This window comes from Hevea brasiliensis, chromosome 5 (assembly GCF_030052815.1).
Source record: "Hevea brasiliensis isolate MT/VB/25A 57/8 chromosome 5, ASM3005281v1, whole genome shotgun sequence".
NCBI lineage: Eukaryota > Viridiplantae > Streptophyta > Magnoliopsida > Malpighiales > Euphorbiaceae > Hevea > Hevea brasiliensis.
Window position 1 is genome coordinate 111,459,128 of NC_079497.1, and position 27,918 is coordinate 111,487,045.

Consider the following 27,918-nt stretch of genomic DNA (forward strand, 5'->3'; position numbering starts at 1 on the left):
AACTTCTTAGAGGTTTACAACTAGGTCCTAAATTATTTTATTATGTTAAAGTTTAATTAAATTTTTAATTAATTAATTAATTATTATTTTTAAATTTTTGGGTTGTTAATGATTGAAACTAGGTTGAAATGGGATTGCAAAGTCAGGGTTCAGAACTACCCTTAACCCATAATACATTGAAATTTCAAAATTTACTTAGGAATGCATTAGACATTTATTTGATTAGCTATTAGAGATAATTGGGATGAGTATTCATACACTTTAATTGTGTGTTTTCAGTAGAAAAGGAGGCCGTAAAAAGCAAGGAGAAGTAAATCAAGAAAAAGGAAATCCATTGAGGTTTGTGTACAACTAACCCTTTTTTTTTTTTTTTTTTTTACTTTATGATGGATTGGAATAAATTTATTATGAATGAGTTATGATTTTTCTTGCATTTGATAACTTTAATATAGCGAAAGGAATTTTGTGATTCTGTAAAGGTAGATGTTGGCTATGAATTTTATTGAAGTAAGGGGGTGAGCCGGTTTGAATGTTTATTTGAAGTGTTTGAGAAATTTATGTGTTGTCAATCCTATATGGGGAAATTGATGAACGAATTGTGATTTATTTGATTTCCAATATAATTCTTTGAATGGAAATATTTCAATTTGTTTTGAAACTATAGTTGGCATAGTAATTTAATTTGTGTCTCTCATTATAACTTACAGAGAGGTAAAATGTGATATAAATTGATCAATTGACGAATTTTACGCCCTACTATTCACTTCATGGTTTTTTAATAAATCCCATTTGATTGTTTCTAAATTTAGATTTTATATAGAATAAAAGATATGCATTTTACAAAATACGTTTTTTCAAAAAAAAATCTTAATAATAAAAATATATAAAATTTCATTAAAAGGAATAAAACACTAAAATAATATAAAAAAATACAACGATAAAAACACTTACCAGTTATTATTTAAAGAAAAAATTAAAAAAATCAAAAAAATAGAGAAGAAAAGCTTTCTCATAAAAATTAATTTAAATTACATTATATTTGTTTATTCAAAATCCCGGCTTATAATTGTTATTTATCATAAAATGAAATGATACGATGATGTGCGACTATTTTTTTTTTTTTTGATACAGGTACCTTTCCTAGGAGTTGTTGATGTTGGAAAGGGCTCTGCATGGTTTTAGAATTTAGAATTGAACCATATTAAATTTGGGTTTAATTTAAATTTTGTGTGTTGTATACTATTTATTTGAATCTATTTATAAAAATAATTAATAAATATGAGAAATTTATTTTATAATATTATTATAAATTTTTTTTATATAATATATTTTGAATAAATAGATTTAAATATCTGTATAAAATTATAAAATTTTTAAAATATATTTTTATATAAATATTAATTAAAATATATAAATCTAAATAAATTCAATAATCGGTTTTAAAATAAATTTAAATAATTTAAAATAAAATTTTAATGAGATTTAAATAAATTAAAATATTATAAATATTAATTAAATTTAAATTTAAATAGATAATCTTTTTTATAGATAGAATCTTTGCCCTCCTAACTTAAAAGTAAAACTTTATAGAGAATTATCTCTTCGAAAACCTTTCCTCCTTTCGATTTCTTCCAACCCAAAGGTCAAAACCTAGACTTTTATAAAGAAAATCCTTTTATGTTAAGTCTTGGCTTTATTTTGGTGTATGGGTTCATAAAATATTGAAGAATTCTTTGAGAGATAGATTGACAGATTCGCAAGGAAGAAAGCTCAACTGGGAAAGGTGACAACAAAACGACTCGTCGTTTTTCACTGGCCTGGCACGCGTTTTTTTGACTATATAATATGCCGTTTCGCTATTACACTTAAACGGCATGCCGGTTTTTCTAGTTGAAGTCAACTTCTCAGACCCTCAGTTCTCTTCTCTTCTTCTTCTTTCTTCTTCTTTTTTTTTTTTTTTTTTTTAAGAATTCTCAATTTTCTTTATTTTTTGAAAAACTAAAATTTATTTTTTGAAAAACTAAAGTTTATTTTTAAAATAAAAAATTATAAAATTAAAATAAAAATTCACAAATTTTGAACTATTCAATAATTAAAAAAATTAATGGATGTTACATAATGGTAAAAGGTATGAATTTAAATTTTAACAATTTGATTTCATTAAAAAATATTTTTAACTCAATAGTATTAAAATTGTCTCTAAAATTATTAAACATCGAATTTTAATTAGAGCCATTTATATTTAAAAAAAAAATTCTAATATAGATTGTTTAACACACAAATTGCTGAGAATGACTCAATTAGACAATTATATTAAAAAAAAGCTAATTGAAAAATTATTATGTGAATTAAATAATTTAAAATTTTAAAAAGGTGAAAAACTATTTAATTATGTTTTCTAATTTACAGAAATCAAATGAAATTTAAATTATCAATCAAAATGACAAGAATTAAAGAATAAATAAAATAAAAATATAAGATTAATGATATATTAAATAAATATATTAAATAATATTTATTCTTTAATTAAACTAAATCTCATTAAATATGTCAATAATTTTTTAATAAACTATGAAAATTTTAAAGGAAAATTTATAATTTATTTTTTATATTTTATAAAATTAAAATTTTAATTTTCCTATTTAAAAAATATACTATTTAACTTTCACTTTTTAGTCTGACTGTGTAATCATTTCCATTTTAAATTCAACTGTGTAATCATTTCCATTATAAATTAGATTTTTCGTCAGCCAAGTAAATTAAAAGAGAATAAGTAAATGAATTATTTATATTATAAGAATTAATAATTAATAGATTTAAAATTATAAAATTAAATAATTATAATATTCAAACGACTGAAAATAAATATTTTTTTATAAAAATAGTACATAAATTATTAATTTTTTAAAAATATATGAATTAAATAATAACAAATATATAAAATTAAGCGTTTGCTTTGGCGGCGGCTAAGCTTCTCGTCATCATAGTCATTCGTCCTGGGGAAGCTGACATAAAGCTGCCCGAACTCTCTTAATTTTCATATATTTCCTATGTTATTTCATTGTCCAAGAGGAAGCAACATGGATACTGGGATGGATAAAATTCATAATGAAACCAACGGCGTTTTGGCTGCATCTGCACCTGCTATGCCCCAGAAGCTCATTATCGATACTGACCCTGGGATTGGTGAGATTTTTTTCCCCTTTTAATTTTTAGGGCTTCTGTTTTGTTGTTAAATGTGATAATGTGGGGATGAAAATTAGTAATGGCCTTAGAACTGCTCATGTTTTTATCAGTCCTGTAATTTCAATGGACGTAAGTGCTGTAAGTTCTCATTGTGATTGTTCCATGGAATCAGTGTTTTCTTTTTGTTCATTTCTTCTTCATTTTATTTTTGTGTGTCTTTCTTTCTTGTTTCTTCTATCATTTTTGGCATTTTCTGGTTCTTGTTCTTTGTATCGTTGGGCATGGAACTTGGAATTTGTTGAGAAGTGAGTGTAATTGAGTTAACCTTTGTTGGGTTGCTGGTAAAATTTGGGAGAAAGTGAAAATCGGAACAAAGTTGAAAGTTTTGATTGTTTAAAGACTTAAAGTTGAATGTTGAGTATAAAAGGTCAAAAAGGTTGACGCTTTGCTAAATTTTGGAATACTTCCTTTATCTTAGTCCCAGATGCTGAGGGGGGATTTGAAAGTTTTGAAATTTTTTGTTTCTTTTCCTTCGCCTGCTATTTATGTATATGGTCATATGGATGAGAGAATCAATTTAGAGATGCTAGAGTGGAACAAATTTTATTCCAAGTTCAAGTATATTCTCGATGAGTGAGGTGTAGCAACTGTTTAAGAAGTAACAGAATCAAAAGTATGGAAAATTTGGATGAGGCAAAGAAAGCATGCACATGGGTGCCTCTTTGTGCCACTAGATATATCTTTAGTTGCCAGAGGATCTGGAGGTTTTGAAAAGTTGTAATTATCCTTTAAACAATGAAATTACCTTTTGTTTATTTACTTCTTTATCTTTAGTTGCCAGAGGATCTGGAGGTTTTGAAAAGTTGTAATTATCCTTTAAACAATGAAATTACCTTTTGTTTATTTACTTCTTTACTCTTCTATGGGTTGAAAGGCATGGAGAAAGTATTCTACCTCTGTACATTGTGCTACTGATCATCTAGGTGACTGAATTGGCTTTATGATGTGAACTTATCGATCAGTAGATGATAGCATGGCAATCATGATGGCATTTCAATCTCCAGAGTTGGAGATCTTGGGCTTGACAACAATATTTGTTAATGTTACAACAAAAGATGACACACGTAATGCTTTGCTTCTGGTATGTATCTTTGTACAGCTAGTTCCATCTCTTATAGTATGATACTTATTTTGCCCCCATCCAGGTGTTTAATGTGTTTGGAACATGTTCATGATCAATTTCTGTTTTTAATGGATTAAAGCCGAATGGTTGAAGTGTAGACGTGCTACGGGAGTTTTATGTGATCGTAAAATTCCCAATAAATTGAAAGGAAAATTTTACCGCATAGCTATACAACCGGCCATGTTATATGGAAGTGGGTGTTGGGCAATGAAGGAGTCATATGTGTCTAAGATAAGAGTTGTGGAGATAGGAATGTTAAGGTGGATGAGTGGTCATACTAGACTAGATAAAGTCTTTAACGAGAGTATTAGAGAAAAGGTAGGAGTGGTGCCAATCGAGGATAATTTGAGAGAAGGGAGATTGTGATTTGGTCATGTGAAGCGTAGACATACGGAGGCTTCAGTTAGACAAGTAGAGTACATTGAGTTAGAGGATAGAAAGAAAAAAAGGGTGAGACCTAAACTGACTTGGAGGAGAGTAGTACAACATGACCTAGAAGCATTACATATTTCCGAGAATTTATCCCAAAATCGTACCTAGAAGCATTACACATTTCCAAGTATTTAGCCCAAAGGTCATACTAGACTAGATAAAGTCTTTAACGAGAGTATTAGAGAAAAGGTAGGAGTGGTGCCAATCGAGGATAATTTGAGAGAAGGGAGATTGTGATTTGGTCATGTGAAGCGTAGACATACGGAGGCTTCAGTTAGACAAGTAGAGCACATTGAGTTAGAGGATAGAAAGAAAAAAAGGGTGAGACCTAAACTGACTTGAAGGAGAGTAGTACAACATGATCTAGAAGCATTACATATTTCCGAGAATTTATCTCAAAATCGTACCTAGAAGCATTACACATTTCCAAGTATTTAGCCCAAAATCGTTTAGAGTGGAGAAAGAGAATCCATATAGCCGATCCCAATAAATTTTTGGGATAAAGACTTAGTTGAGTTGAGTTATATGTGCAAAAGGATAGTATTAGATCACAGGTTCTCCAGATGTTCCTGTGGCAGATGGCAGCCCTGAGCCTCTAAAAGTAACTATCTAATTATATCATTGGCTTATCATTGAGGTAGACTTGATATTGTATATCTTGAATAATGCTTGATCTAACTCCTTTAGGGAAAACACTGACGTGTTGCTTGTTAATTTTTTTTTTTTTGTTTTCCTTCAACATTATTTTTTCTGCAATGTTTTATTCTTGACCCTGTCTGATTGGCTTATTGTTTCCCTTGTGTGAGAATTTAAGTTATTTGCCCATGTTTATTGTGGGACTTATTTTTCTACAAATTTTTTGCATAGGAAAACTCTTGTATTTCATCTTGGGATATAATTTGGTTTGCATTCTTGTGAATACTTCTGTTTCACTTATTAGATTGCCAAATTACATCAGTTTTAGTTTTCATATTTCCTAACTATGTTTGCATATGGAAAAGGGAGGAAAGGGTCGTGTTGCTGACTTTGTTCATGGTTCTGATGGACTGGGAAACATTTTTCTACCTTCTCCAAAAGCTCAGAAATTTGAGAAAGACTGCTTCTGAATTTTTAGTTGACAAGGCCTCTGAATACCCCGGTGAAGTATCCATACTTGCGCTAGGACCACTGACTAACTTGGCTCTGGTAAGCTTTATTGCCCCTTCTTTCCAGCTTTACCTATGGTAATTTGAGAAATATGACTTTGTAACTATCATTTTTATGGTGCTAGGCAATCAAAAGGGACTCCTCCTTTGCAAACAAGGTGAAAAAATATAGTTGTACTTGGAGGTGCATTTTTTGCACTGAGAAATGTAAATCCTGCTGCTGAAGGAAATGTAAGTGCTAATGTGCATATCCATCTGATCTGTACAATCGAGCTATGGAAATACATACAATGTCTGACTTAGCCTACTCCTTCAGTGGATCTTTTCCTAGTTGGATACTTGTTTCTCAATCTCTTACTACTTTAAATGTGATAAGACCTCCACTCAATAATGTTGATAATGTTTTATGTTGATGGAAGGTGTTGCATTGTATGATAGAAGCAACAGTAATTTGATAAGCCTCCAATCAATTATTGTACTTTAACGTTTAGCTTTCTGCAACTTAAGATCACATGCTAAATAAGTTTTAGCTAACTTGAATAACTGTTTTGCCAACAAATATGCTTCAAGTTCAAGTCCAACATTTTTGGGACTTGCAGATTTATGGAGACGCAGAAGCGGCAGATGTAGTCTTTACATCTGGAGCAAACATTGTTGTCGTTGGAATAAATATCACAACCCAAGTTAAATTTACAGGTTGAATAGCACCTTCTTTTGTTCTCAGTTCATTCTTAGCATTTCTTTTTCATGGTTCTTTTCAATAATTTCTTATATTGCAGATGATGACCTTCTTGAATTGAGGCAATCAAAGGGAAATATGCTCAAATAATATGTGACATGTGCAAATTCTATAGAGATTGGCATGTGAAGTCTGATGGTGTATATGGTAATTTTCCATTTCCATCTTTTATCAACATAGAATTCTTCTTTTCAAGGTTTATATTTTGCCTATTTGTTTGAGCTTTTATGTATTTTAGTGAAATGCTCCTTGAGTTGTTGTTCCAGGGATTTTTCTTCATGACCCTGTGAGTTTTGTAGCGCTAGTTTGCCGTGATCTCTTCACATACAAGAAGGGGGTTGTGAGAGTCGAGACACAGGGCATCGTGTGGGATATACACTGATGGGCCAAGGACTTAAAATGTATATCCAAACCTAGGATGCTCTTTAATGTATTCTAATTGGTTTTGCTTTTGCTTTCTCCAATCATTATGCTGTAATTTGATGCATATGGAGTACAAGCACCCGTGGACAGGATATGCCCCTATAGAAGTTGCTTGGGCAGTTGATGTGGAAGAAGTGCTCAATTACATCAGAAAATTTTTGATGAAACCGTGAGAATTATTCTCCATCCTGGCTTTTTGAAGATGCCAGACGCCAAAGTAGGAATGTTGAAGCCCCATATGATCTTTGCCTTCACTTTCTGGTTTGGGCACAAGGGGCCAACAATTGTTCTAACAATCATTTCAAACTCCGAAGCATGCGTGCAAAAACGTTCTCTTGATTGATTTTCAACTAGATGAATTCAACATAGCGAGTTCTGTTGTTTAACCTGTGTACCAGCACTTGGGCTAAAACTATGGGCAACAAACCACGGTGTTGCAATGTGGAAGCGTCTCTTATGTCAACAATTAAGCACTTAAGCACGAAGATCAAGCAACTGCCTTGTAGTACATGATGTTAAGGGTTTAACAACTTTGAGGCATTTGGTTATTTAACCATTTTTAGTTAGTTTGCTATCTTTTCAACTATCTCTCCAATTCATAATTCATAAAGCAGAGCCTTATTAGGTCTTCACTAGTGCATATTCAAGAAAATCTAAATTTAATATCTTGCCTCGGGCTAAGCCAATTCTTGATGCCTAATGAAGTCCAAGAATCTATATGCGTATCAAAAGCAAAGTACAGTCACACTCTGAGCAAGTGCGCATAGGCACCGCAGGACTTTCAGACGCATGATGCCTTACCCACTTATGGTTTTGTTGGAATGTAGCCCTCAAACTAAAAATACTACATAAGTTATCGATACCACTCACCAAATTAATTTAATTAATCAAGAATAAAAAATAATTAATTCATTAAATTAATCACTCAACCTCAATATATCATACATAAAATTGAAGAGGATTGATGTCTTCAAGGATTGGTGCTATTCTTGTTTTGCATGAAATTAATTTCTTTTCTTTATTGTTGGATTATTGAATTAACGTTGAAAATTGAAAGATGAGAGTAAGGAAGCAAACCCATTAAACAAAAGCAGTTAACCAACTCTCTCCAGTCTCCTCTTATTTTGAATTCCCTTCCCGCTGACACTTACCTACCACACTGAAGGAACCCTCTCAACTCCCTACATGATGAAACTTCACCACCCACTTCAACCACCTACAGAAAATAACCTTTTCTTCTCTTATTTAGCAATCCTATATACAAAAAATTCTCTTTAGGCAAAAGCTTTTAAAGCCAGAACACATTAAGAAGCAAGAATTTAGCCTAGTTATTCAATAATGGTGGGTGTTTCTTCATCAACTATAATGGCAGAGAAGATTTCTTGCTACTGTGCTTTGCTCATGGCAACACTGCTGGTTTTCAGCTGCTGTGAAGTTAGCGAAACCGAAAGCGAATTTAGCTTGACTGTGAACCAGAATAAGGACATTGTGAACAAGATTTGCGATGAGATCTATATGGTTCGAGAAGGAGAGACCTTACACACCATTAGTGAAAAATGTGGTGATCCTTATATAGTTGAAGAAAACCCTCACATTCATGACCCTGATGATGTTTTTCCTGGCTTGGTTATCAAGATTACCCCTTTCAATAATAGGTAATTAAACTCTCATTTATTTGTATTTTAATTTTCCATGAGATTTTCTTGTATAATATATGGTTTTTGCTTTTTAAAGCAAAAGGAATATGAAAGTAGTATGTATATATATATATATTTATTCACATTCATGTGGAAATCCACATAATGATGAAATTATGTGTATTTATTTGCTTCCGTTTCATTTAATTTTAATTACAATTGAATTTTGAATACACAACTCTAATATTATTGAGATAAAACTCATTGACTCATTGATATTCTGTGCATTTGTTGGTTGATTGTGGATATGGTCACAGGCCGGTTCTAGTCCGGTTCTGTGCCCCAGTTTCACGATTCGGCCCACTGCTAGTTTGAAACAGTTTTGGAATGTTCGGGTTGTGTCCTAGATATATTATCAAATTATAATAAATTTTTAGACTTCATTTCCAAATTAAATAATTTATTTTTTAATGTAAAAAATAAAAAATCCATATATAAACTCAATATAAATTAAAAAAAAAAAAAGAAAACAAGTTTTTTAAATCAGGACAGTTTTTTTTTTTTTTGAAACAGTCGGTTTGAATTGGCGGGTTATGTGCCCAATTTAGAAGGTGAGGGTGCTTAACCGGCCTCCTAACTTCAGTTTAAGACCGATTCAAGGCCAGAATCGTTGACTCAGACCAACCCTGATCCAATTCAAGCATCTAACTGACCCTTAGCCGGGTCTAATTGATTGAATTTTGAATACATACATATCATTCTCCTGGACTGCATTGTGGCTCACTCGAGTTGATATCCATATATGGGCAGACAACTCTAATAGAAATTTAGTGTGTTTTTGGACGTATAATTAATTTTGTACATATGAAAATTCTAGCGACTTTATCACTCTCTATTAGGCTATTAACGAACCAAGTTATTTACGAGCTGCTGAAGGTTTGACTCGATAAAAAATTGATTTAGTTCAATTCATTTAAAAAAGAAGTCAAGCTATAATTTAATTTTTAGGTTCATTTAATAAACAAGCCAAATTCGAGTTTTATAGTATTTGACTCGTAAATTAACTCATTTACAAGCTAGCGATTCGACTTATAAGTGGACTCGTTAAATGGACTTTGAACTTATTTGTTAAAAATATTTATATTTTATTATGTCATAAATATTTATCATTTTATTTATGAATATTCTAAAAATAATTGAAATTCAATTCGATAACTCGACTTTACTTAACTTATTTAAATTTCATTTTTTAAACAAACCATTGATATTCGGCTCAAATTCAACATGAGTTGAGTTGGAGCTCAATTTAAGTTTGAAAAACTTTAATTTGATAAACTAAACTTGAATTTCTCGAAACTCGGCTCAACTAAGTTAGTTTGCACTCTCACTTCTTACACAATCTTTTTCTTTACATTAATAAAACATAGTTTCACTAATAATTTTGTGTTTAGTTATTAATCTTTTATGTTAAAACTCTACAGAGTCTTTTCCTTTACATCAACAAAACATACTTTAACTAAAAATTTAGTGTTAAGTTATTAATCTTTTATGCTAAACCTTGATATGAGCTCAATTTCAATGGCATATATCCATTTTCTGTGAAGGGGGAGGGGGTAGATAATTTTTTAAAATAAATATGTTGTGAATATTTATCTGTTAATTTACTCATTATTTATAATTTATTTATTTATTTTAAAATTACTTTTTAATTAAATAAAATATTATATTATTTTAATAATTTTTAATAATATTAATACTATTTTTATTTTAATAATCACAGCTCTCAATTACATTTTTTTTATAATTTTAATAAATTAAGTTACTTTTTAATCAAATTCTTAAATTACTTCAAATTCAAAAATTTCAGTTTAATTTATTGATTTGGGTTTATTTTATTGGGTTTTTTAATTTTTATTCTTTAGACCTATTATAAATTTCATAAAATTACATATACATAAAAACAAAATGCCACAAATTAGGAAAATCGATTGATTCAATCATTTTAATTTTTTTTTTATGAAAATAACCAAATTAAAAACTGATTTTTTTTTAAAAAAAATACTAATAAAATTAAATGAAACCAAAATAAAAATCGAATTAAAAATCAAACTAAAATAATTCAATCACAACCTTCTTTTCTCACCCTTACTCATATATTTAACAATAGGCCATGTGAAGCTTGTCACTAGCAAGCCCAATAATCGATATAAGGTGAGTTTAGTTTAATTTGGTTTGACCGTAAAAATCTGACAATTCAAGTGGTCCATTACGCATGGACGGCTCAAATTATAAATTCCATATCATCATGCTTTTCTTAATTAATTAGGGAATTATCAATGTACAAAATTTTATTTTATAAAAATAAAATAATATTTTAAATTAATTATTAATTATTTCATATTTTATTTTTATTATTTTCATTATAATTAAACTTTTTATTTTTAAAAATTTTTAATAAAAATAATTTAATAATATAATAAAAATATAATCATTAAAGATATAAAATAATTTGAGTTTGATTAAATCATATAATCACCATTTTCTCATTTTAAAATATTAAATTTTTTTTATATTTTCTTAGTATATTAAAGAAATATAATATATTTAAATGTAATATTTAATAATATTAAAATATTCTAAAAATAATATTAATAATATGAAAGCATAAATTTAATGTACAAGAAAAAAAATAAATATATATATTATATAAAATTATACGTAATAATTACAATAATAAAGATATTTAAAAAAAATAAAAAAATTAAATATTTAACATAAAAAAATATAAATCTAAAATATCAAAAAAAATTTATATCCTTTTAATATATTAAAAAAATATAATATATTCAAAAATTATCTTAACTTAGTAATATTACTATTATTCTAAGTAATAACATTAATATTATGAAATGTATGAAGGTAGTGTAAAAGGAAAAAAAAATTATATGATAAATACCACAGCACTAAGGCACGTGACAGTTCTAAGAAAAATATTTTATATATATATATATATATATATATATATATATATATATATATATATATATATATATATATATATTTCTGAAGTTAATAAAAGATTTATCTAATTTTGTGCCATATTATTTATTTTATTAATTTTGATAATTAATTTCAACAACTTTCGATTTCTCTATTCAATATTAAAAAAGTTTCTTAGATAATTTTGTTATTTTATATAATTCATCTTTTATTGATTTGCAGTTATTGAAAATGGCCATTATTTTGTATTAAATTAAATTTTTTCTTCAAATTATTTTACAAAAGTATTATTTTTTTTTATAAATAGAACACTTGACATATAATAATACAATTTCCATAAATATATTATAATTCTAAAACCATAAAGATGCCTATCATTTTTGCCACCTCATTTAATTAATTTATAATTTAAATTAAATAAAAAATCAAGTTGAAATTCATTTATGAATATATTTAATTTCACTTTAAATAGTAATATTTTAATGAAAATTCATAGGTTTCCCTTTTTTTTTATTTTTTTCCTTCACTAATACAAAATTAATTTTTAATGAATATATTGGTATATTATTTCTAATATCTTCTTCATGACTATGTATTGTTAAAAATAATAATTAAAAATTAAGATAAAATAATTGAATTTTAAATTATAATATAATATTATAAAATTTCACAAATTAAGTTATTAAAATAAAATAGGAATGTTTCATCATACACGCGCTTATCTATTTATAGCTACCCTATTCCAATTTTCTAATAAGGCTTGTTTTTCACCTCCCATTATCATTTCTTTATAGATAATGAAAATATTTCTATATAAATAATTTAATTATTTATATAAATTTATATTAAAATAAATTAAAATATAATTTATCAGTACCCTTTCCAAATTTAACATAAATAAGTTAGGTTACAGCTAATTCACCGCCAATGTCTATATATAGAGTGGGGAACTCATGATCTCTCCCCCTCTAAAAACTTCGTTCCTCTGGCATAAATTCTCACTTCCTGCAGTTTGGCTTCAAATTCTTGGAAGCTCCCCTATCATGGGCACACTTCAAAAGCTACTCTTCTCCTCCTCCTTCTTCTCTCTCCTCTTCCTTCTCTCAGGTTTCAAGAATTTCCTTCTTTTAATTTTCTTCCCTTTTTTTTATTATCTGTAACTCCGATTATGTTAAACATACTTATATATTGTTAATAATTTTTCATGATTCTTTGCTTCAAAAATTGAACTCTGGTTTCTCTCATGTGACGTATAAGAGTAGTGCATGGAGGCCACCACCATAGACACAGCCATCACTTCAATTTCAGGCCAAACAAGCTCTTTGTTTTTGGAGACTCATATGCAGATACAGGCAATACGCCGAAATCCTTAGCCAGCTCATGGAAAATCCCTTATGGAATCACCTTCCCTGGAAAACCCGCTGGACGTTTCTCCGACGGCCGTGTCTTGACTGATTATCTTGGTTAGTCCTTATTCTCTTTTGCCTTTATGAATCAACTTTTTGAGGTATATCAACTACATATGATGGGATTTGCTTTGCTTTAGTGTGCAAGTGGGGTTCATGTTGCTTCCACGCTCGCCACTTCTATTTTATAGTGAAAATTACTACCGAGTTGTTCAATTGCTTTGCCTGTAAAACGCTGCATCATTGGTGCAATTTTTTCCCCTTTTTTAGTTTATTATACACAAAAAGCTAAACGTTTTTGTTAATTAGCAATTATATACCACAATATATTTAAATATTAATTTTTTTTATTAATAAAAATTAAAATATTTAGATACAATTTTTCGATTAATAAAATTATTGGACCAATTAGCCCTTTTTATTCAATCCTTACTTTATCATGTAACCTTCAGCTTGCACGTTTTTATTTATTAGTACCATTTACTATCCCTATAAGTTTCACTGCTTTTTTCTGGTATATTCTCTTGCCCTGTGCAACTTTACCCCTCGTTTCCATTCTTTATTTTCCTTCTTTTAGACCCATAAGAAGTTTCCTCAATTCCCGTAAATTATTTTGTAGTTTAATCTTTGTTTTGAATGATTAATTCCCCCTCCTAATCCCTATGTCATTATCTTCTAATCTCATTATGTAGTTAATCAACTATATTATTGGATTTATTAACTCTCCATTAATTAATATTTTGTGTGTAATGTATGTGCATACGTGCATGCAGCCAGGTTTATTGGGGTGAAGTCTCCAATCCCATACAGATTGAGAAATTTTGCAGTCAATAACTTGAAATATGGAATGAATTTCGCATATGGAGGGACAGGAGTGTTTGATACATTGTTTCCAGGGCCAAACATGACCACCCAGATCGATTTCTTTCGGCAACTGATCAACGACAAAGTCTACAACACCACAGACCTACTGTCCTCTGTGGCCCTTGTCACTCTTTCAGGCAATGACTACTCTACTTACATAGCCAGAACTGGCTCTACTCAGGTAATTTTCATACACTTGAGCAGACCCAATTTGATAAATCTCACAGGAAATATATATCTTTTCTCGCTATTTTAGCCCCTCAATTATTTCAAAATAGTCTGTCAAACCCTTAAACAAAGTTTAGGGTCAATTAGGTTTCATTATTTTTAATTAGGTTATATAGATTTATAAACTATTGAAAAATAAATAATTAAACTCAATTTTAGATCATGCGACCCAAACGACCATCTAATAATATTAAATTAGTTCTTTGAGGAACATACTTTAACTCAAAATAAACTTAATTAATTTTTTTGATAAAAAATACTTAATTTATAAATATTTAAACTTAAATTTATCAAAGAAAAATTAAAAAAAATAAAAAAAACCCAGATTTATCTTCACTCACCCAAATTTTCTCACCAACTAAATTGATACCCTTGACTCTTCTCTGCTTTCACGGCCATCTCCACCTTCACAACCTCATACCCTAATCTTCCTATAATTATCATTATATCTTCCACAGCCTCATTATGATATCCCTTCCTGGGCACAAGTCAATAGCTCATCAATTGTTGTGTTACAAGGCTAAGATCCGTTTGTTCAAGATTTGGAAAAATGACCTCGTCACTCTATTTCATTTAAATTGTTAGAACAAACCAACCTTAGCATCTCATTCTTCAACCATATAAGACATATCTTCTTTCAATTGTTTGTTTTTTTTTGCAGGTAGCATGAAGTTTTCCGATTTTTCTTTTTTTAACTTTGCTTTAATTTTTTTTTATTAAATTTGAGATAATGGAGGAAAAGTTCGGTATTTAATTGTTGAGATGGTGATAAAAATCTGAAATTTTTAGTGCTTGGTTGCTGATTAAGTGAAGGAAATCAATTTTTCTTGAGCTTTTTGTTCATTCACTAGCATCCATTTTCATCTATGCTTTCTTGGTAACCAATCAGAGTTTAAATCTATTTTCTTTTCTTATTTGACCCTTTATATCACTCTTTTTTATTATCTTTTAATTTGGGTTTGAGCTTGGTGACTGTAGGAAATGATCTGTATATGAAATTATGGGAGGAGATAGTTTTTTAGTAGAAACATTGAATGAATGGTTGGCTTCTAAACTTATTTTGGTGTTTTGTTGCCGGGAAAGTGAAGGAAAATCTTTTCTCTTTGTTTCATTTGCTTTATTTTTTTTTAATTAAATTTACGTTTAATTATTTCTAATATTTTAGTTATTTTTTGGGTCTTAAAAGTTACTTATTTATTAATTTAATAGTGTAAAATCAACATTGTTTACTCATTTATTAATTTAATGAGTGTTTGGCCTTTTATAGGCTTTGCAAGGCTTCATTACAAAAGTGGTGAATAAGTATACAGTGGACCTGAAACGCATTAAAGGACTGGGAGTGAAGAAAATAGCAGTGTGTGGCTTACAACCCTTAGGGTGTCTCCCTAGCAGCACCTTTGCCTCCTCCTTCCAACGATGCAATGGAGCTGATAACAAGGGCGTCAGCTTCCACAACCTCTTGTTGAAGCAAAAAGTCGCTAAGTTGAACAAGCAGACAAAGGATTCTTCTTTTCTCATTCTTGATCTTTATTCAGCTTTCATGACCATTTTAAAGAACAAAGGAAAACATCCAGGTAAACTCTTTTTTTTTTTTTAATTATTTGTAATATTTTGATCATTTAATTTTCTAGTCGGTCTAATTGAAATAATTTTCATTCAGTTTATGGATTATCATATTATTTTTTTTCTATTTCTTTTACGTTTTTTTTTTCTTATTTCATAACCAGTGAGTTTCCATTAAGTTTAGGTTGACTCTACAATTTTCTATTTGTCTTTGCAGGAGATTCAAAGTTTGAGAATCCATTGAAGCCATGTTGCATTGGAGTAAGCACTGAATATTCCTGTGGTAATGTAGATGAAAATGGGGCAAAGAAGTATACAGTTTGCGATAACCCTGAAGCAGCATTCTTCTGGGACCGAGTGCACCCCACACAACAGGGATGGAGATCTGTGTATCGAGCTTTGCAAGCCACTCTTAAAAAACTTTAATTAATTATATGGAGCACACAATAATTTGCTGTATCAACAAGTTACACAAATCACTCAATGCGCTAAAAAAAAAATTACAATTATTACACATAAAAAAAATAATTACTCCTTAAATTTAAAAGTATGAGACCTACACTTTTATAAGTGAGAGTGTATATATACAAAAAGTATACAATTATTTACCTTATTACCTTTGAAAAAAATATAAATATTTTGTGTTTTTTCCTTTTATATTTTAATTTTTCATACTCTTCGGTTTCCCACATATATAAAAAAAAAAAATCTCTTTAATTTTCCTTTATTTACTTCTGTCTTTATCTCTTTTAAATTTTTCATAAAAATAAAATAATCAAATAATTTTATTTGTATATAAAAAAATGTTAATGAAGAAGAAATAAATGCATTGGAGATAAGGATAAATAAAGATATTTTTAATAGATAAGAGTAAAATTGAAAAAAATTAATAGTTTTTTTAATTTATAAAAAAATAAATAAAGTAAGACAATTTCTTTTTAAAATATTACTTGAAATGGTTAGAATAATAAATTATTCTTGCATGCATTGTGTCAGTGTGTATTATTATTCTATTTTTAGCCATTTATTCTATTATTTTTCTTTATACACCTAAAAATTTTAAAGAAAAGAGAAAGTAATCAAAATTTAAAATTCTAATATTGTGAGACATAAATTGGCAATGGCCTATCAATGTCACTGCATTTTATGGACTAAAATTTATGACAACATATCATTTTCAATACTGTGAATTTTTATTTGTTTCGTATAAAATAATTGAAAATATTTTTCGTAAAAAATATTTTTGAAAGAATATTTTTTATAAAAATATATTTTATTATTTTGTTACAATATTAAATTAATAATATTTATTTATGTCATATATATATATATAAATAAAAATATTTTTATGTTTTAATAAAATTATTAAAATTTAAAAAATAAAAAATAATTTTTTATTTTAAAAAAAGAAAATTATTTTTTTAATAAATGACTTAATTTTCTTTTTAATTGAGAAAATTTTCATTGTGATTGTGGCAAATTGAATTAGAATAACAATCTAGCCCTCATAAATTCGTAATATTAAAAAAAGGGGTTTGACTTTTGAGTTTGGTCTTAGTAGAAAGAGTTTTGGGCTTATAAATAAACTTCAACTAATATTAAGAGCTTCCAAGTCCATCATCTCACAGACCAATTTACGATGTCATTGGCAAAAGACCCAGCCCACTGCTTCCCACACTTCTTCATGTTGTCTTTAACCCAGTTTGATCTAAAAAATTTGGACTTGGGTTACTTTGGCAATAGGGTCCATCTCTTCTTTTTCCACCCATCTGGATGTCGTACCCAAGGTTCTACATCGTTTTTTATTCGAAGCACCAAGGCTTCACCATATTGAAACAGCCGAATTAAGATCCTTGAGAGAGCTGAAGTTAATCAAGCAAACAGTGAAACAACCCACCATGCTTTTTTTTTTTTTTATTCAACTCCATAAAATTAATTCTGTATTAATATTTAAAAATTATAATTTTTCTCTTATATTAATTTAATTCTGTATCTTTTTTCTTTTGAATTTCTTTTAGTATCACTCTTCATATTGAAATATTTGACATTCTACGTTAAATATAACTATTTTAATTGATCATTTCTCATTTTATTTCAAAAACAGTTAATGGTCATGAATTTGAACTTTGCAATATTAATATTTTTATTTCATACTATTAATTTTTTATTAAAAAAATTGACAACATCCATGCATGAAAAACATTCTCTTTTTTTTTTTTTTTACTTTAAAAGGAAAAGAACATTCAACCTATGCCTAAAAAAGCGAACCCTCCATTCTATTTGTGTAAATACGTAATATAGACAACAAATAAACTGATATTTCTAAACTTTTCTTGCGTGATGAGTGACTAACCAGCTGCCTTGCGCATTTGGGGTTGCAGAAAGTGAACTTTTTGCAAGCCTCCAAGAATGTCGTCTCAGTAGAAAGCAACTTTTTTTCTCTTTTCCCCATTCTGCATCATTCAATGTGTAATATATAGGCATCTTTTTCCAAGAACATCTGTTTCTGTTTGGCGTTGATTGTAAATCATAGTAATTATATTCTTTTCTAGTCCAAAGTAATCTATTAAAGAATGATTAATCTGATATTACAGTACTAACAAGCTTCATGATCCGTAGAGGTGAAGCAAGACAAGAAAACTAAGAAAAACCAAACGAAAAGAAGACAAGTTATATTAGTTCGCAAATGAAAACCCAAAATCAAGCTTGTTGTCCCAAAAATAGTCCAAGAGGGGGTGAATTGGACTTTAACAATTTTTCGGCCCTTACTTGTAGCCTAATGAAAAATTGTGGCTTTGTTCAACTAAGTGTTTCTCTATATATAATGAAAATAATATGTGCTTCAACAATGTGTTCCTATGTTGCAATTTAAGCCTCAATCAATATATATGGCAATATCTAACAAAGCATTTATCATACAATATACAACCAATTTCTCAAGTCACTCAATATGTCCACAAATTTATCAACTCAATCTATTTAACCAACATTCAATATCATGTATATGAGGAAAAATTTAAAATTGCACAAAAGTAAAAAGGTAAAGGATAGAGAGGTCAAACACAAGGATTTTTATAGTAGTTCGGCTTAACTAGCCTACATCCACTCTCTCAAAGAACCCTCTTTGAGTCTTCTCTCCACTATTTGCTCTTTTGAAGGCAAGAGACCAAAAGCCCTTTACAATTTCTCAACACCAAGCTTTTACACCAAGGTAGCTTGAAACCTTCTCAAGTGCAATCACAAGCACTAACTCTCCCAAGCTTCAATAGGTGCTTGTACAACCTCTCTTGAATGCAATTCAATATTGTAACACTCACTCTTACTCAATACAAATCAAACTATAAAGAAGAGATGAGTTGATTTGCCAATGGAAGCTCAAAATCTTTAAAGCTCTTGAATGAAAGCAATAAATAAAAAATCAATGTTGGAGTTCAAATGTAGGCTTTCATCAAGTGTAAATGAAGTAGAGAATGTGTATTTATAGTCCCAAATTATTTTAGACCGTTTGAAACCCTTTTGGAACGTTACACACACCGCCCAAGACAAAATAGCCGTTATTTTGTCCTTTTGTGCGAAGTTGAGCAGCTCTAATAAATTAGCAAACTAATGAAATTTTAGGAGCAACAAGAATCAAGTTAGTAAACTAATGTTTTTAGCAAACACATTAGCAAACCGAAAATTTTAGCAAACCAGTTAGGAAACTAAGTCAACAGCTGCATGTCTCAACTTGCAATGCAAAATGATTTAGACCTTTTAAAAAATGTTTCAATAGTTGTGTTCAAGGTCATGATGAGAAAAAGTAATCAGAAAATAAATTTTCATTTTTGAGCTCCATATGACTAAATTCTCATCTATTCTTTTTCACAAAAAGACCTAAGACTCTAACACTATGCTTTTCATACCTTTGCTTTGAGTCTTGATTTCCATAGCCTTTTTCTCATTTTGGATTTGTCTTGAAATACCTTTGAGTATCATTTCTCCTTAGATACAACTTCAAAGGTTCTTTATGCATAAGACAAAGAATTTACACATCACTTTAAGGTTAGGTTAGATAGATTCTCTTTGAGTTTTGTTATCATCAAAATCAATGCTCATTTTGAGCTACACGGGGTCAACAATCTCCCCCTTTTTGATGATGACAAAACTCAATCAATCAATCACCAAAAATAAAAGTGTGTGAGAATTTATGTGAGTATGTAAATCCAAGTATAGTATACCGAAAATGCTCCCCTTAAATATATGCACATAATATCCAAGAAATCCATTTTCTGTACATAAGCTCCCCCTGAAATTATGCTAAAAAACATATTCACACTTCACAAGTATCAATCACAAGTATAAGCATATATCCAGCAACACAAGTATCATCACATATATATATCACCACACTTCACAAGTATATATATATCAACACTTTCCATATTTTCATGGTCATCAACACATATTCTCATATCCATAACCATTCTCCCCCTTTTTGTCATCAATCAAAAAGGAAACAGGAGAAAGTACCCAAAAAGAATCATGTGAGCCAGAATGTAAATGCAGTAAGATAGACAGTAGCAAACTAAAAACCAATAGCAGCAAACAGACTGGTAAACTAAATATGCAATCAGTAAACTAAAAATCCAGATGAGAGGCTATTTAAGTCTGTTACTCCTGCGAGTGGATTTTGAAGGCACCATTTTCTTCCTAGGGAGTTTAATAACAGGGGGCTGAGGTGCTTGTTCAACCACTTGATCATCTTTCTCGGACTCATCTTCTTCAGATTGTGGTTGAAGAGCAGCAGCGAGGGTTTGGTATGGATTTGACACGGTTGACTTGTACCTTTTCTTACCTTTCTTTGCTGTAGGGGCAGCAGCTGCAGATAGCTGTGTTTGAGCACTAGCTTGGTGATCTTTTAAAGAAGTTTCCTGGTGCTGCATAGGGGCAGCAGCTGGCTCAATTGGTGGTGTAATTTGAGGTTCAACAACTTTTTCAGATTCTAGAACTTTGTCACCTTCCTTTGGTAACTCACTTTCAGCTTCTACAACCTTTTTGCCATCAAGCTCAGTAGGTACATCAGCTGTAGTACCAATCTCAGGTTCAATGACTTGGTGACCAGCATGCTCAACATGGGTTTCCACTGCAGGTTCAAGGTCAGGTTCAGCTACTTGGCCACTTTCATGTGCCATAGCAGCAGGAGACTCATCAACTTTGTTGCTTTCTCCCTTATCAGCAGAGACTTGAGTAGCAGCCTCAACTTTAGTTGGAACACCAGTTTCCTTGGCTTGTTGAAGATCCATAATCAACTTTTTCAATTCTTCATTTTGAGTGAGCAGGTGACTCACTTTGTAGTCAACCACATCTGAGAATGTCAAGGGACTGATTTGTTGAACTAAAATGTTCATTAACAGTAGCTTTTATCCCTTGAATTTCATTCAAAACTTCACTAGCAGAAGCAGAATCAACCTTAGCAGAGGAGGAACCACCCTTTTCAAATCTTGTCTTTCTCCCATCAGTGTCTGAATGTATTTCTCTAAGCACTATCAAGTCAGACCTAGAGCTTTCCTTAGCGACATTCACCTTTAGCTCTTTAAACACAGCAGTCAACAAATGTGCATAAGGCAGTTTTCCAATCCCATAGGCTTTGCACATATTCTTAAAAATTAAATAAGCCAAGTTCATCCTAACTTTATTCACAATGTGCCACATAATACACATGTCTAAGTGACTCAGATAACCATAACTACCAGATTTAGGACAAAACACATAGTTCACCATACTGTGAATAATTTTGATATGCTGGAGGGCTTTGGTACTGGTGGATTTCTCATTTTTGGCAGTGTTAGCAGGGAACACCTCATTTTCAAACTCAACCAGATTGAATCCTGCTACTCTAGCAACATCCTTATGTGTGGAAATTCTATTTCCATCATTGGGCAATTTTAAAGCCGTGGCTATCAGTTCAACAGAAACACTATATGTATTTGTATTTAAAATTACTTCAAATCGATCCTCATCATCAACAGTTCTCATGGTTCTATAAAACTCTTGAACAAGCCTAGGGTAGTACTCATTCGCACATTCACATACATCCAACCATCCTTGAAACTCAAAAAGCTCTTTAAATTGAAAGTTTACCTGATTAAAGTTCTCCCATTTGATGAATTTGCAATCCAACAGTGCTTTATCCACTGAACCCGAAAGTTTTTCGATACCCATTTTTCTTTTGGCATCCATCCCTTGCTTCTGTACTGTCTTTTTCTTTTCTGGCGTCGATTTAGGGGATTCGACACCCTTGGACGAGTGAGAAGACTCACTAGCTGATTTTGATTTCGGCACGTTTTGCTTTCCTTTCATTTTCTTCCGCAATGCCGCGACAGGAACATCGTCAGAGGCTGACGAGGAAGATGAAGCAGCTGCAACAACAGGGGATTTTCGTTTGGTGCGAGCCATTGAAACAAAAATGAAATCGGGTAATGATGGTTCGGTGAGTGAAGAGAGGAAGAGGAAAGGAAACTTGAGATTTTTTGTGAGTTAGGGTATGTTTCGCCGGATAGAGGTATCGGGTATGGTTTGGGAGGTGTCGGAAATCGAAACAGAGGAGAGAGAGAAAGCGTGGGGGTTTCGTGTGGCAGAGGGTTTAAGTCCTCTTGAGTCCCGCACTTTTCATTTTCACTGTACTTTCAACTGAACCTGTTTTTCCCTTTTCTTCCCTTTTTTTTTTTTTTACTTTATTTTGCATTTCAAACAAGTCTACCTATACCTATATGCACAAAAACACATTTCTACATGTCTGACATAGCATTGAGAATGGGATATCAAATGTGAAAAGATAAATGCATTGGTGGACACGTATAAAATTTCAAGAACAATCACCTTTTGGTTTGAAATTTGAACAGTACATGATATAGCAAACTAATTTTAGCCACGCAATATTAGCATACAACACAGTAAACTAATTTTACGAGTACACAAACAAGTTAGCTAATATCTTCAGAAATTTCTTAGTAAACTTTATATCACAGCAGATCACACATGCATTAAACAAGATGCAAAACATGAAATTTTTATGACTTAAATTTTAAGCAAGTGGTTCACACATATCAATTTCCCTTCTAATTCTACAAAAAGTTTCTTCATTAAGAGGTTTTGTAAAAATGTCAGCAAGTTGATTTTCAGAGGCAACAAACTCTATTTTGATATTTCCATTTTGAACATGATCTCTAATAAAATGATGTCTAATCTCAATATGTTTAGTTCTTGAATGTTGGACTGGATTTTTGACCAAGTTTATGGCACTTGTGTTGTCACACCTAACTGGAACAAGATTGTATTTTAAACCAAAATCTTCCAATTATTGTTTCATCCATAAAATTTGAGCAACACAACTACCAGCAGCTATATATTCTGCCTCAGCTGTAGATAAAGCTACTAAAGTTTGTTTCTTACTGTGCCAAGAAACTAGTGCAAGACCAAGAAATTGACAAGTACCTGAAGTACTTTTTCTATCCAGTCTACTTCCAGCAAAATCAGAGTCACTATAGCCAACAAGATTAAATGATTCACACTTTGGATACCATAAACCAATTGATTGTGAGCCAATGAGATATCTAAAAATCCTTTTAATTGCACTTAGATGAGATTCTTTTGGACATGATTGAAATCTTGCACACAAGCAAACACTGAAGTGTATGTCTGGCCTAGATGCAGTAAGATACAAAAGAGAGCCAATCATACCTCTATAAAGCTTGGTATCTACTTCTTTACCTTTTTCATCACTGTCCATTTTAATTGTTGAACTCATAGGAGTGTCCATGCTCTTCAAATCTTCCATTTTAAATTTCTTTAGCATATCCTTGATGTACTTTGATTGATTTATGAAGATGCCATCTTTCATTTGCTTAATTTGAAGTCCAAGGAAGAATGTGAGCTCACCCATCACGCTCATTTCAAATTCATTCTGCATAATCTTAGAAAATTTCTTGCAAAGAGATTCATTAGTAGCACCAAAAATTATATCATCAACATAAATTTGCACAATGAGTATATCATTATGATGCTTCTTAACAAAAAGTGTTGTATCCACTTTGCCTCTTTGAAAATCATTTTGTAAAAGGAATTTACTAAGCCTTTCATACCATGCTCTAGGAGCTTGCTTTAAACCATATAAGGCTTTAGTAAGTTTATAAACATGATTTGGATGCTCATGATTTTCAAAGCCTGGAGGTTGTGCAACATATACTTCCTCATCAATATAACCATTTAAAAATGCACTCTTGACATCCATTTGATAAAGCATAAAATCCTTGAAACATGCAAAGGCACACAACATCCTAATAGCCTCAATTCTAGCAACCGGAGCAAAGGTTTCATCAAAATCAATCCCTTCCTCTTGATTGTAGCCTTGAGCCACTAGTCTAGCTTTGTTTCTAACAACATTGCCTTTTTCATTCATTTTGTTTCTAAAAACCCATTTAGTACCAATAATTGAATGATCTTTTGGTTTAGGCACTAAATTCCAAACTTTATTTCTCTCAAATTGATTTAGTTCTTCTTGCATGGCAAGAATCCAACTTTCATCATTTTGAGCATCTTCAAAACATTTAGGTTCAATTTGTGAAACAAAAGCAACATTACCAAAATATCTTCTCAACTGTGCTCTAGTCATCATCCTCTGAGATGGATCATCAATAATGTCTTCTTGAGGATGGTTTCTATGGAATCTCCATTCTTTAGGAAAATCTTCATGTTGAGGCTCATTTACTTGTAATTCTTCCAAATTTGGCATTTCTTCATTAATTTGATCTTCATTAGCATCATGGACATCTATTGTAGTTTCTCCTTGAGTTTCTTCATCTTTGTCATCAATTTGTTCCATTTCTTAACTTGATATTATATTTTCTTTTCCAAAAACCTGCTCATTATTATCATCACAAACATTTTTTCTTCTAATAGAAGGGTTAGTCTCATCAAACAAAATATGAATAGTTTCCTCAATAGCCAAAGTTCTTCTATTGAGCACTCTATAGGCTTTACTCTTTGTTGAATACCCAACAAAGATTCCTTCATCGGATTTAGCATCAAATTTCTTTAAGTTATCCTTCTTGTTATTTAAAATGTAGCACTTACAGCCAAATGCTTTGAAATATGAGATATTTGGTTTTCTTCCTTTCCATAGCTCATAGGGGGTCTTTTTCAAAATTGGTCTAATCAAAACTCTATTCAACACATAGCAAGATGTATTAACAGCTTCAGCCCAAAAGTATTTTGGCAAATTATTTTCACTCAACATAGTTCTAGTCATTTCTTGCAAAGTCCTATTTTTCCTTTCCACTACCCCATTTTACGTATCCTCCATCTTTCATTGTGATTTTTGAAAACTTGTCCTTTTCACTAGTCATGTGCTTTGAACAACCACTATCTATGTACCATTTTTCACATTCCTTCATCCCTTTGAAACAAACCTGAAATTTAATCATTGAACTTTAGGTACCCAAGCAACTTTGGGTCCTTGGGGGTTAGTGACCTTAGGTAAGGTTCCCTTTGGTACCCATACCTTCTTTACCTTAAGACGACCTTTCCTAAATGCACAAGAACTAATCATATGACCTCTTTTATTGCAATAATAACATGTAACATTAGGCAAGGAGGATGTAGATGCTTTAATGAAATGATTCTTGTACTTGTCATAGTTCATGAAACCATCAAAACCAATTCCATATTTCTCATTTGAAATTCTTTGGTTTCCAAGAAGTACATCTAGAGTTTCTTTTCCTTTTGTAAATTTTGCCAAGTCATTTGTCAAAGACTCTACTTTAGCTTCAAGAACTTTATTTTTCTCAATGAGCATTTCACAAGTTTCTTTTGAGGATTTCAACTCTAAGTCTAGTTCTTTAAACAAAGCAATTTGTCCTTTGTAAAATTCATTTTCTTTATACACATTGGACATGGCAATATTTTGTGATTTCAATGATTCAATCTCTAAATTCATTTTACTGCATTTTCTCTTGTAATTTCTATACTCATCATATACTCTAGCAAATGCATGTTCAAGTTCTTCTACATTAGGAGATTCATAAGAATTTACCTCATTGTCACTTTCTTCTTCCTTTTGTGAACTCTCAACTTTTTCTTCAAGTGCCATCATACAAAGAAGAGCAGTCTCTTTGTCACTTGATTCATCATTTGAAGATTCTTCACTGTTGCTCCAAACTACTTTCATAGCTTTCTTGCTCCTATCTTCTTTTCCTTTCTTCTTTTTGAGCAATGGACATTTGGGCTTGATATGTCCAGGTTTGTGACACTCATAACATATAATTTCTTCTTTTGAATCTTTGAAATGTTTATCCTTGGGAGTATACTTTTTCAAGAATTTCTTGTATTTGCTTCCTCCCTTCTTGAAAGCTCTTTTAAATTTTCGTGCAAGCATAGCCATTTCATCATCATCTTCACTTGAAGCACTTGAGTTGTTACTAGAATCAGCTTTGAATGCAACTCCTTTCTTCTTATCTTCATCTATGTTTGACTTGAGAGCAATACTTCTCTTCTTCTTTTGCTCAATTTCAACTTCATCCTTTTTATATACCATCTCATGTGCAATGAGAGAACCAATGAGTTCATCATAGGTGAATGTTTTAAAATCTTTAGTATCTTGGATAACTGTTGTCTTTGCTTCCCAAGACTTTGGAAGTGATCTAAGAATTTTCTTCACAAGTTCAGCTTCCTCAAATCTTTTACCAAGCGCTTTGAGAAGATTCACAAGATCAGTAAACCTTGTACTCATATCCGCAATTGATTCTCCTGGCCTCATTTCAAACAGCTCATAATCTCGAATAAGAAGGTTTGCTTTGGATTCTTTAACAACATCAGTTCCTTCATAAGTCACTTCAAGCTTATCCCAAATTTCCTTAGCAGATTGACATTCTGAAACACGATTGTATTCATTTAGGTCAAGTGAGCAATGCAAAATATTAATGGCTTTAGCATTTATAGAAATTTTCTTCCAATCATTGTCATCATATTCATCTTCAAGTTTTGGAACTTTTGAAGTTCCTGGACCATTCTTTTGAGGAACATGTGGACCATTTTTAATAATTCTCCATGCATCAATATTTACAGATTGTATGAAATTTCTCATTCTTACTTTCCAAAAAGAATAATTAGTGCCATTGAAAAGTGGTGGTCTAGTGATTGAGTAGCCTTCAATTAAAGGTACAGGTATACCAGAAGTATTACTAGATGAACTAGCCATTATGGATCACTCTAAGGTTGTAATACCCTAAGCAAGAGAGTCAGGCTCTGATACCAATTTGTTGTCCCAAAAATAGTCCAAGAGGGGGGTGAATTGGACTTTAACAATTTTTCGGCCCTTGCTTGTAGCCTAATGAAAAATTGTGGCTTTGTTCAACTAAGTGTTTCTCTATATATAATGAAAATAATATGTGCTTCAACAATGTGTTCCTAGGTTACAATTTAAGCCTCAATCAATATATATGGCAATATCCAACAAAGCATTTATCATACAATATACAACCAATTTCTCAAGTCACTCAATATGTCCACAAATTTATCAACTCAATCTATTTAACCAACATTCAATATCATGTATATGAGGAAAAATTTAAAATTGCACAAAAGTAAAAAGGTAAAGGATAGAGAGATCAAACACAAGGATTTTTATAGTGGTTCGGCTTAACTAGCCTACATCCACTCTCTCAAAGAACCCTCTTTGAGTCTTCTCTCCACTATTTGCTCTTTTGAAGGCAAGAGACCAAAAGCCCTTTACAATTTCTCAACACCAAGCTTTTACACCAAGGTAGCTTGAAACCTTCTCAAGTGCAATCACAAGCACTAACTCTCCCAAGCTTCAATAGGTGCTTGTACAACCTCTCTTGAATGCAATTCAATATTGTAACACTCACTCTTACTCAATACAAATCAAACTATAAAGAAGAGATGAGTTGATTTGCCAATGGAAGCTCAAAATCTTTAAAGCTCTTGAATGAAAGCAATAAATGAAAAATCAATGTTGGAGTTCAAATGTAGGCTTTCATCAAGTGTAAATGAAGTAGATAATGTGTATTTATAGTCCCAAATTATTTTAGACCGTTTGAAACCCTTTTGGAACGTT

At 30.8% G+C, this 27,918-nt stretch overlaps 3 protein-coding genes across 3 annotated transcripts; all 3 read left to right on the forward strand.

The window, feature by feature from the left end:
- The first annotated feature begins 3,072 nt into the window (after nucleotides 1-3,072).
- LOC110649674 (uridine nucleosidase 1) lies at nucleotides 3,073-7,740 on the forward strand. Its single transcript, XM_058147429.1, is given in 11 exon segments — nucleotides 3,073-3,186; nucleotides 4,212-4,327; nucleotides 5,803-5,892; nucleotides 5,894-5,986; nucleotides 6,072-6,113; nucleotides 6,115-6,177; nucleotides 6,546-6,642; nucleotides 6,726-6,749; nucleotides 6,752-6,832; nucleotides 6,952-7,047; nucleotides 7,050-7,740. Coding segments are annotated over 11 exon segments (861 nt in total). The 5' UTR covers nucleotides 3,073-3,080; the 3' UTR covers nucleotides 7,103-7,740.
- A 706-nt stretch (nucleotides 7,741-8,446) lies between these two features.
- Nucleotides 8,447-9,370, forward strand: LOC110649676 (uncharacterized). Its single transcript, XM_058147789.1, has 2 exons — nucleotides 8,447-8,763; nucleotides 9,319-9,370. Exons 1-2 carry the CDS (start codon nucleotides 8,447-8,449, stop codon nucleotides 9,368-9,370), a joined length of 369 nt encoding a protein of 122 aa, XP_058003772.1.
- A 3,278-nt stretch (nucleotides 9,371-12,648) lies between these two features.
- LOC110649673 (GDSL esterase/lipase At5g03610) lies at nucleotides 12,649-16,282 on the forward strand. Its single transcript, XM_021804343.2, has 5 exons — nucleotides 12,649-12,852; nucleotides 13,008-13,208; nucleotides 13,925-14,196; nucleotides 15,511-15,817; nucleotides 16,024-16,282. Exons 1-5 carry the CDS (start codon nucleotides 12,699-12,701, stop codon nucleotides 16,230-16,232), a joined length of 1,143 nt encoding a protein of 380 aa, XP_021660035.2. The 5' UTR covers nucleotides 12,649-12,698; the 3' UTR covers nucleotides 16,233-16,282.
- Nucleotides 16,283-27,918: the final 11,636 nt, after the last annotated feature.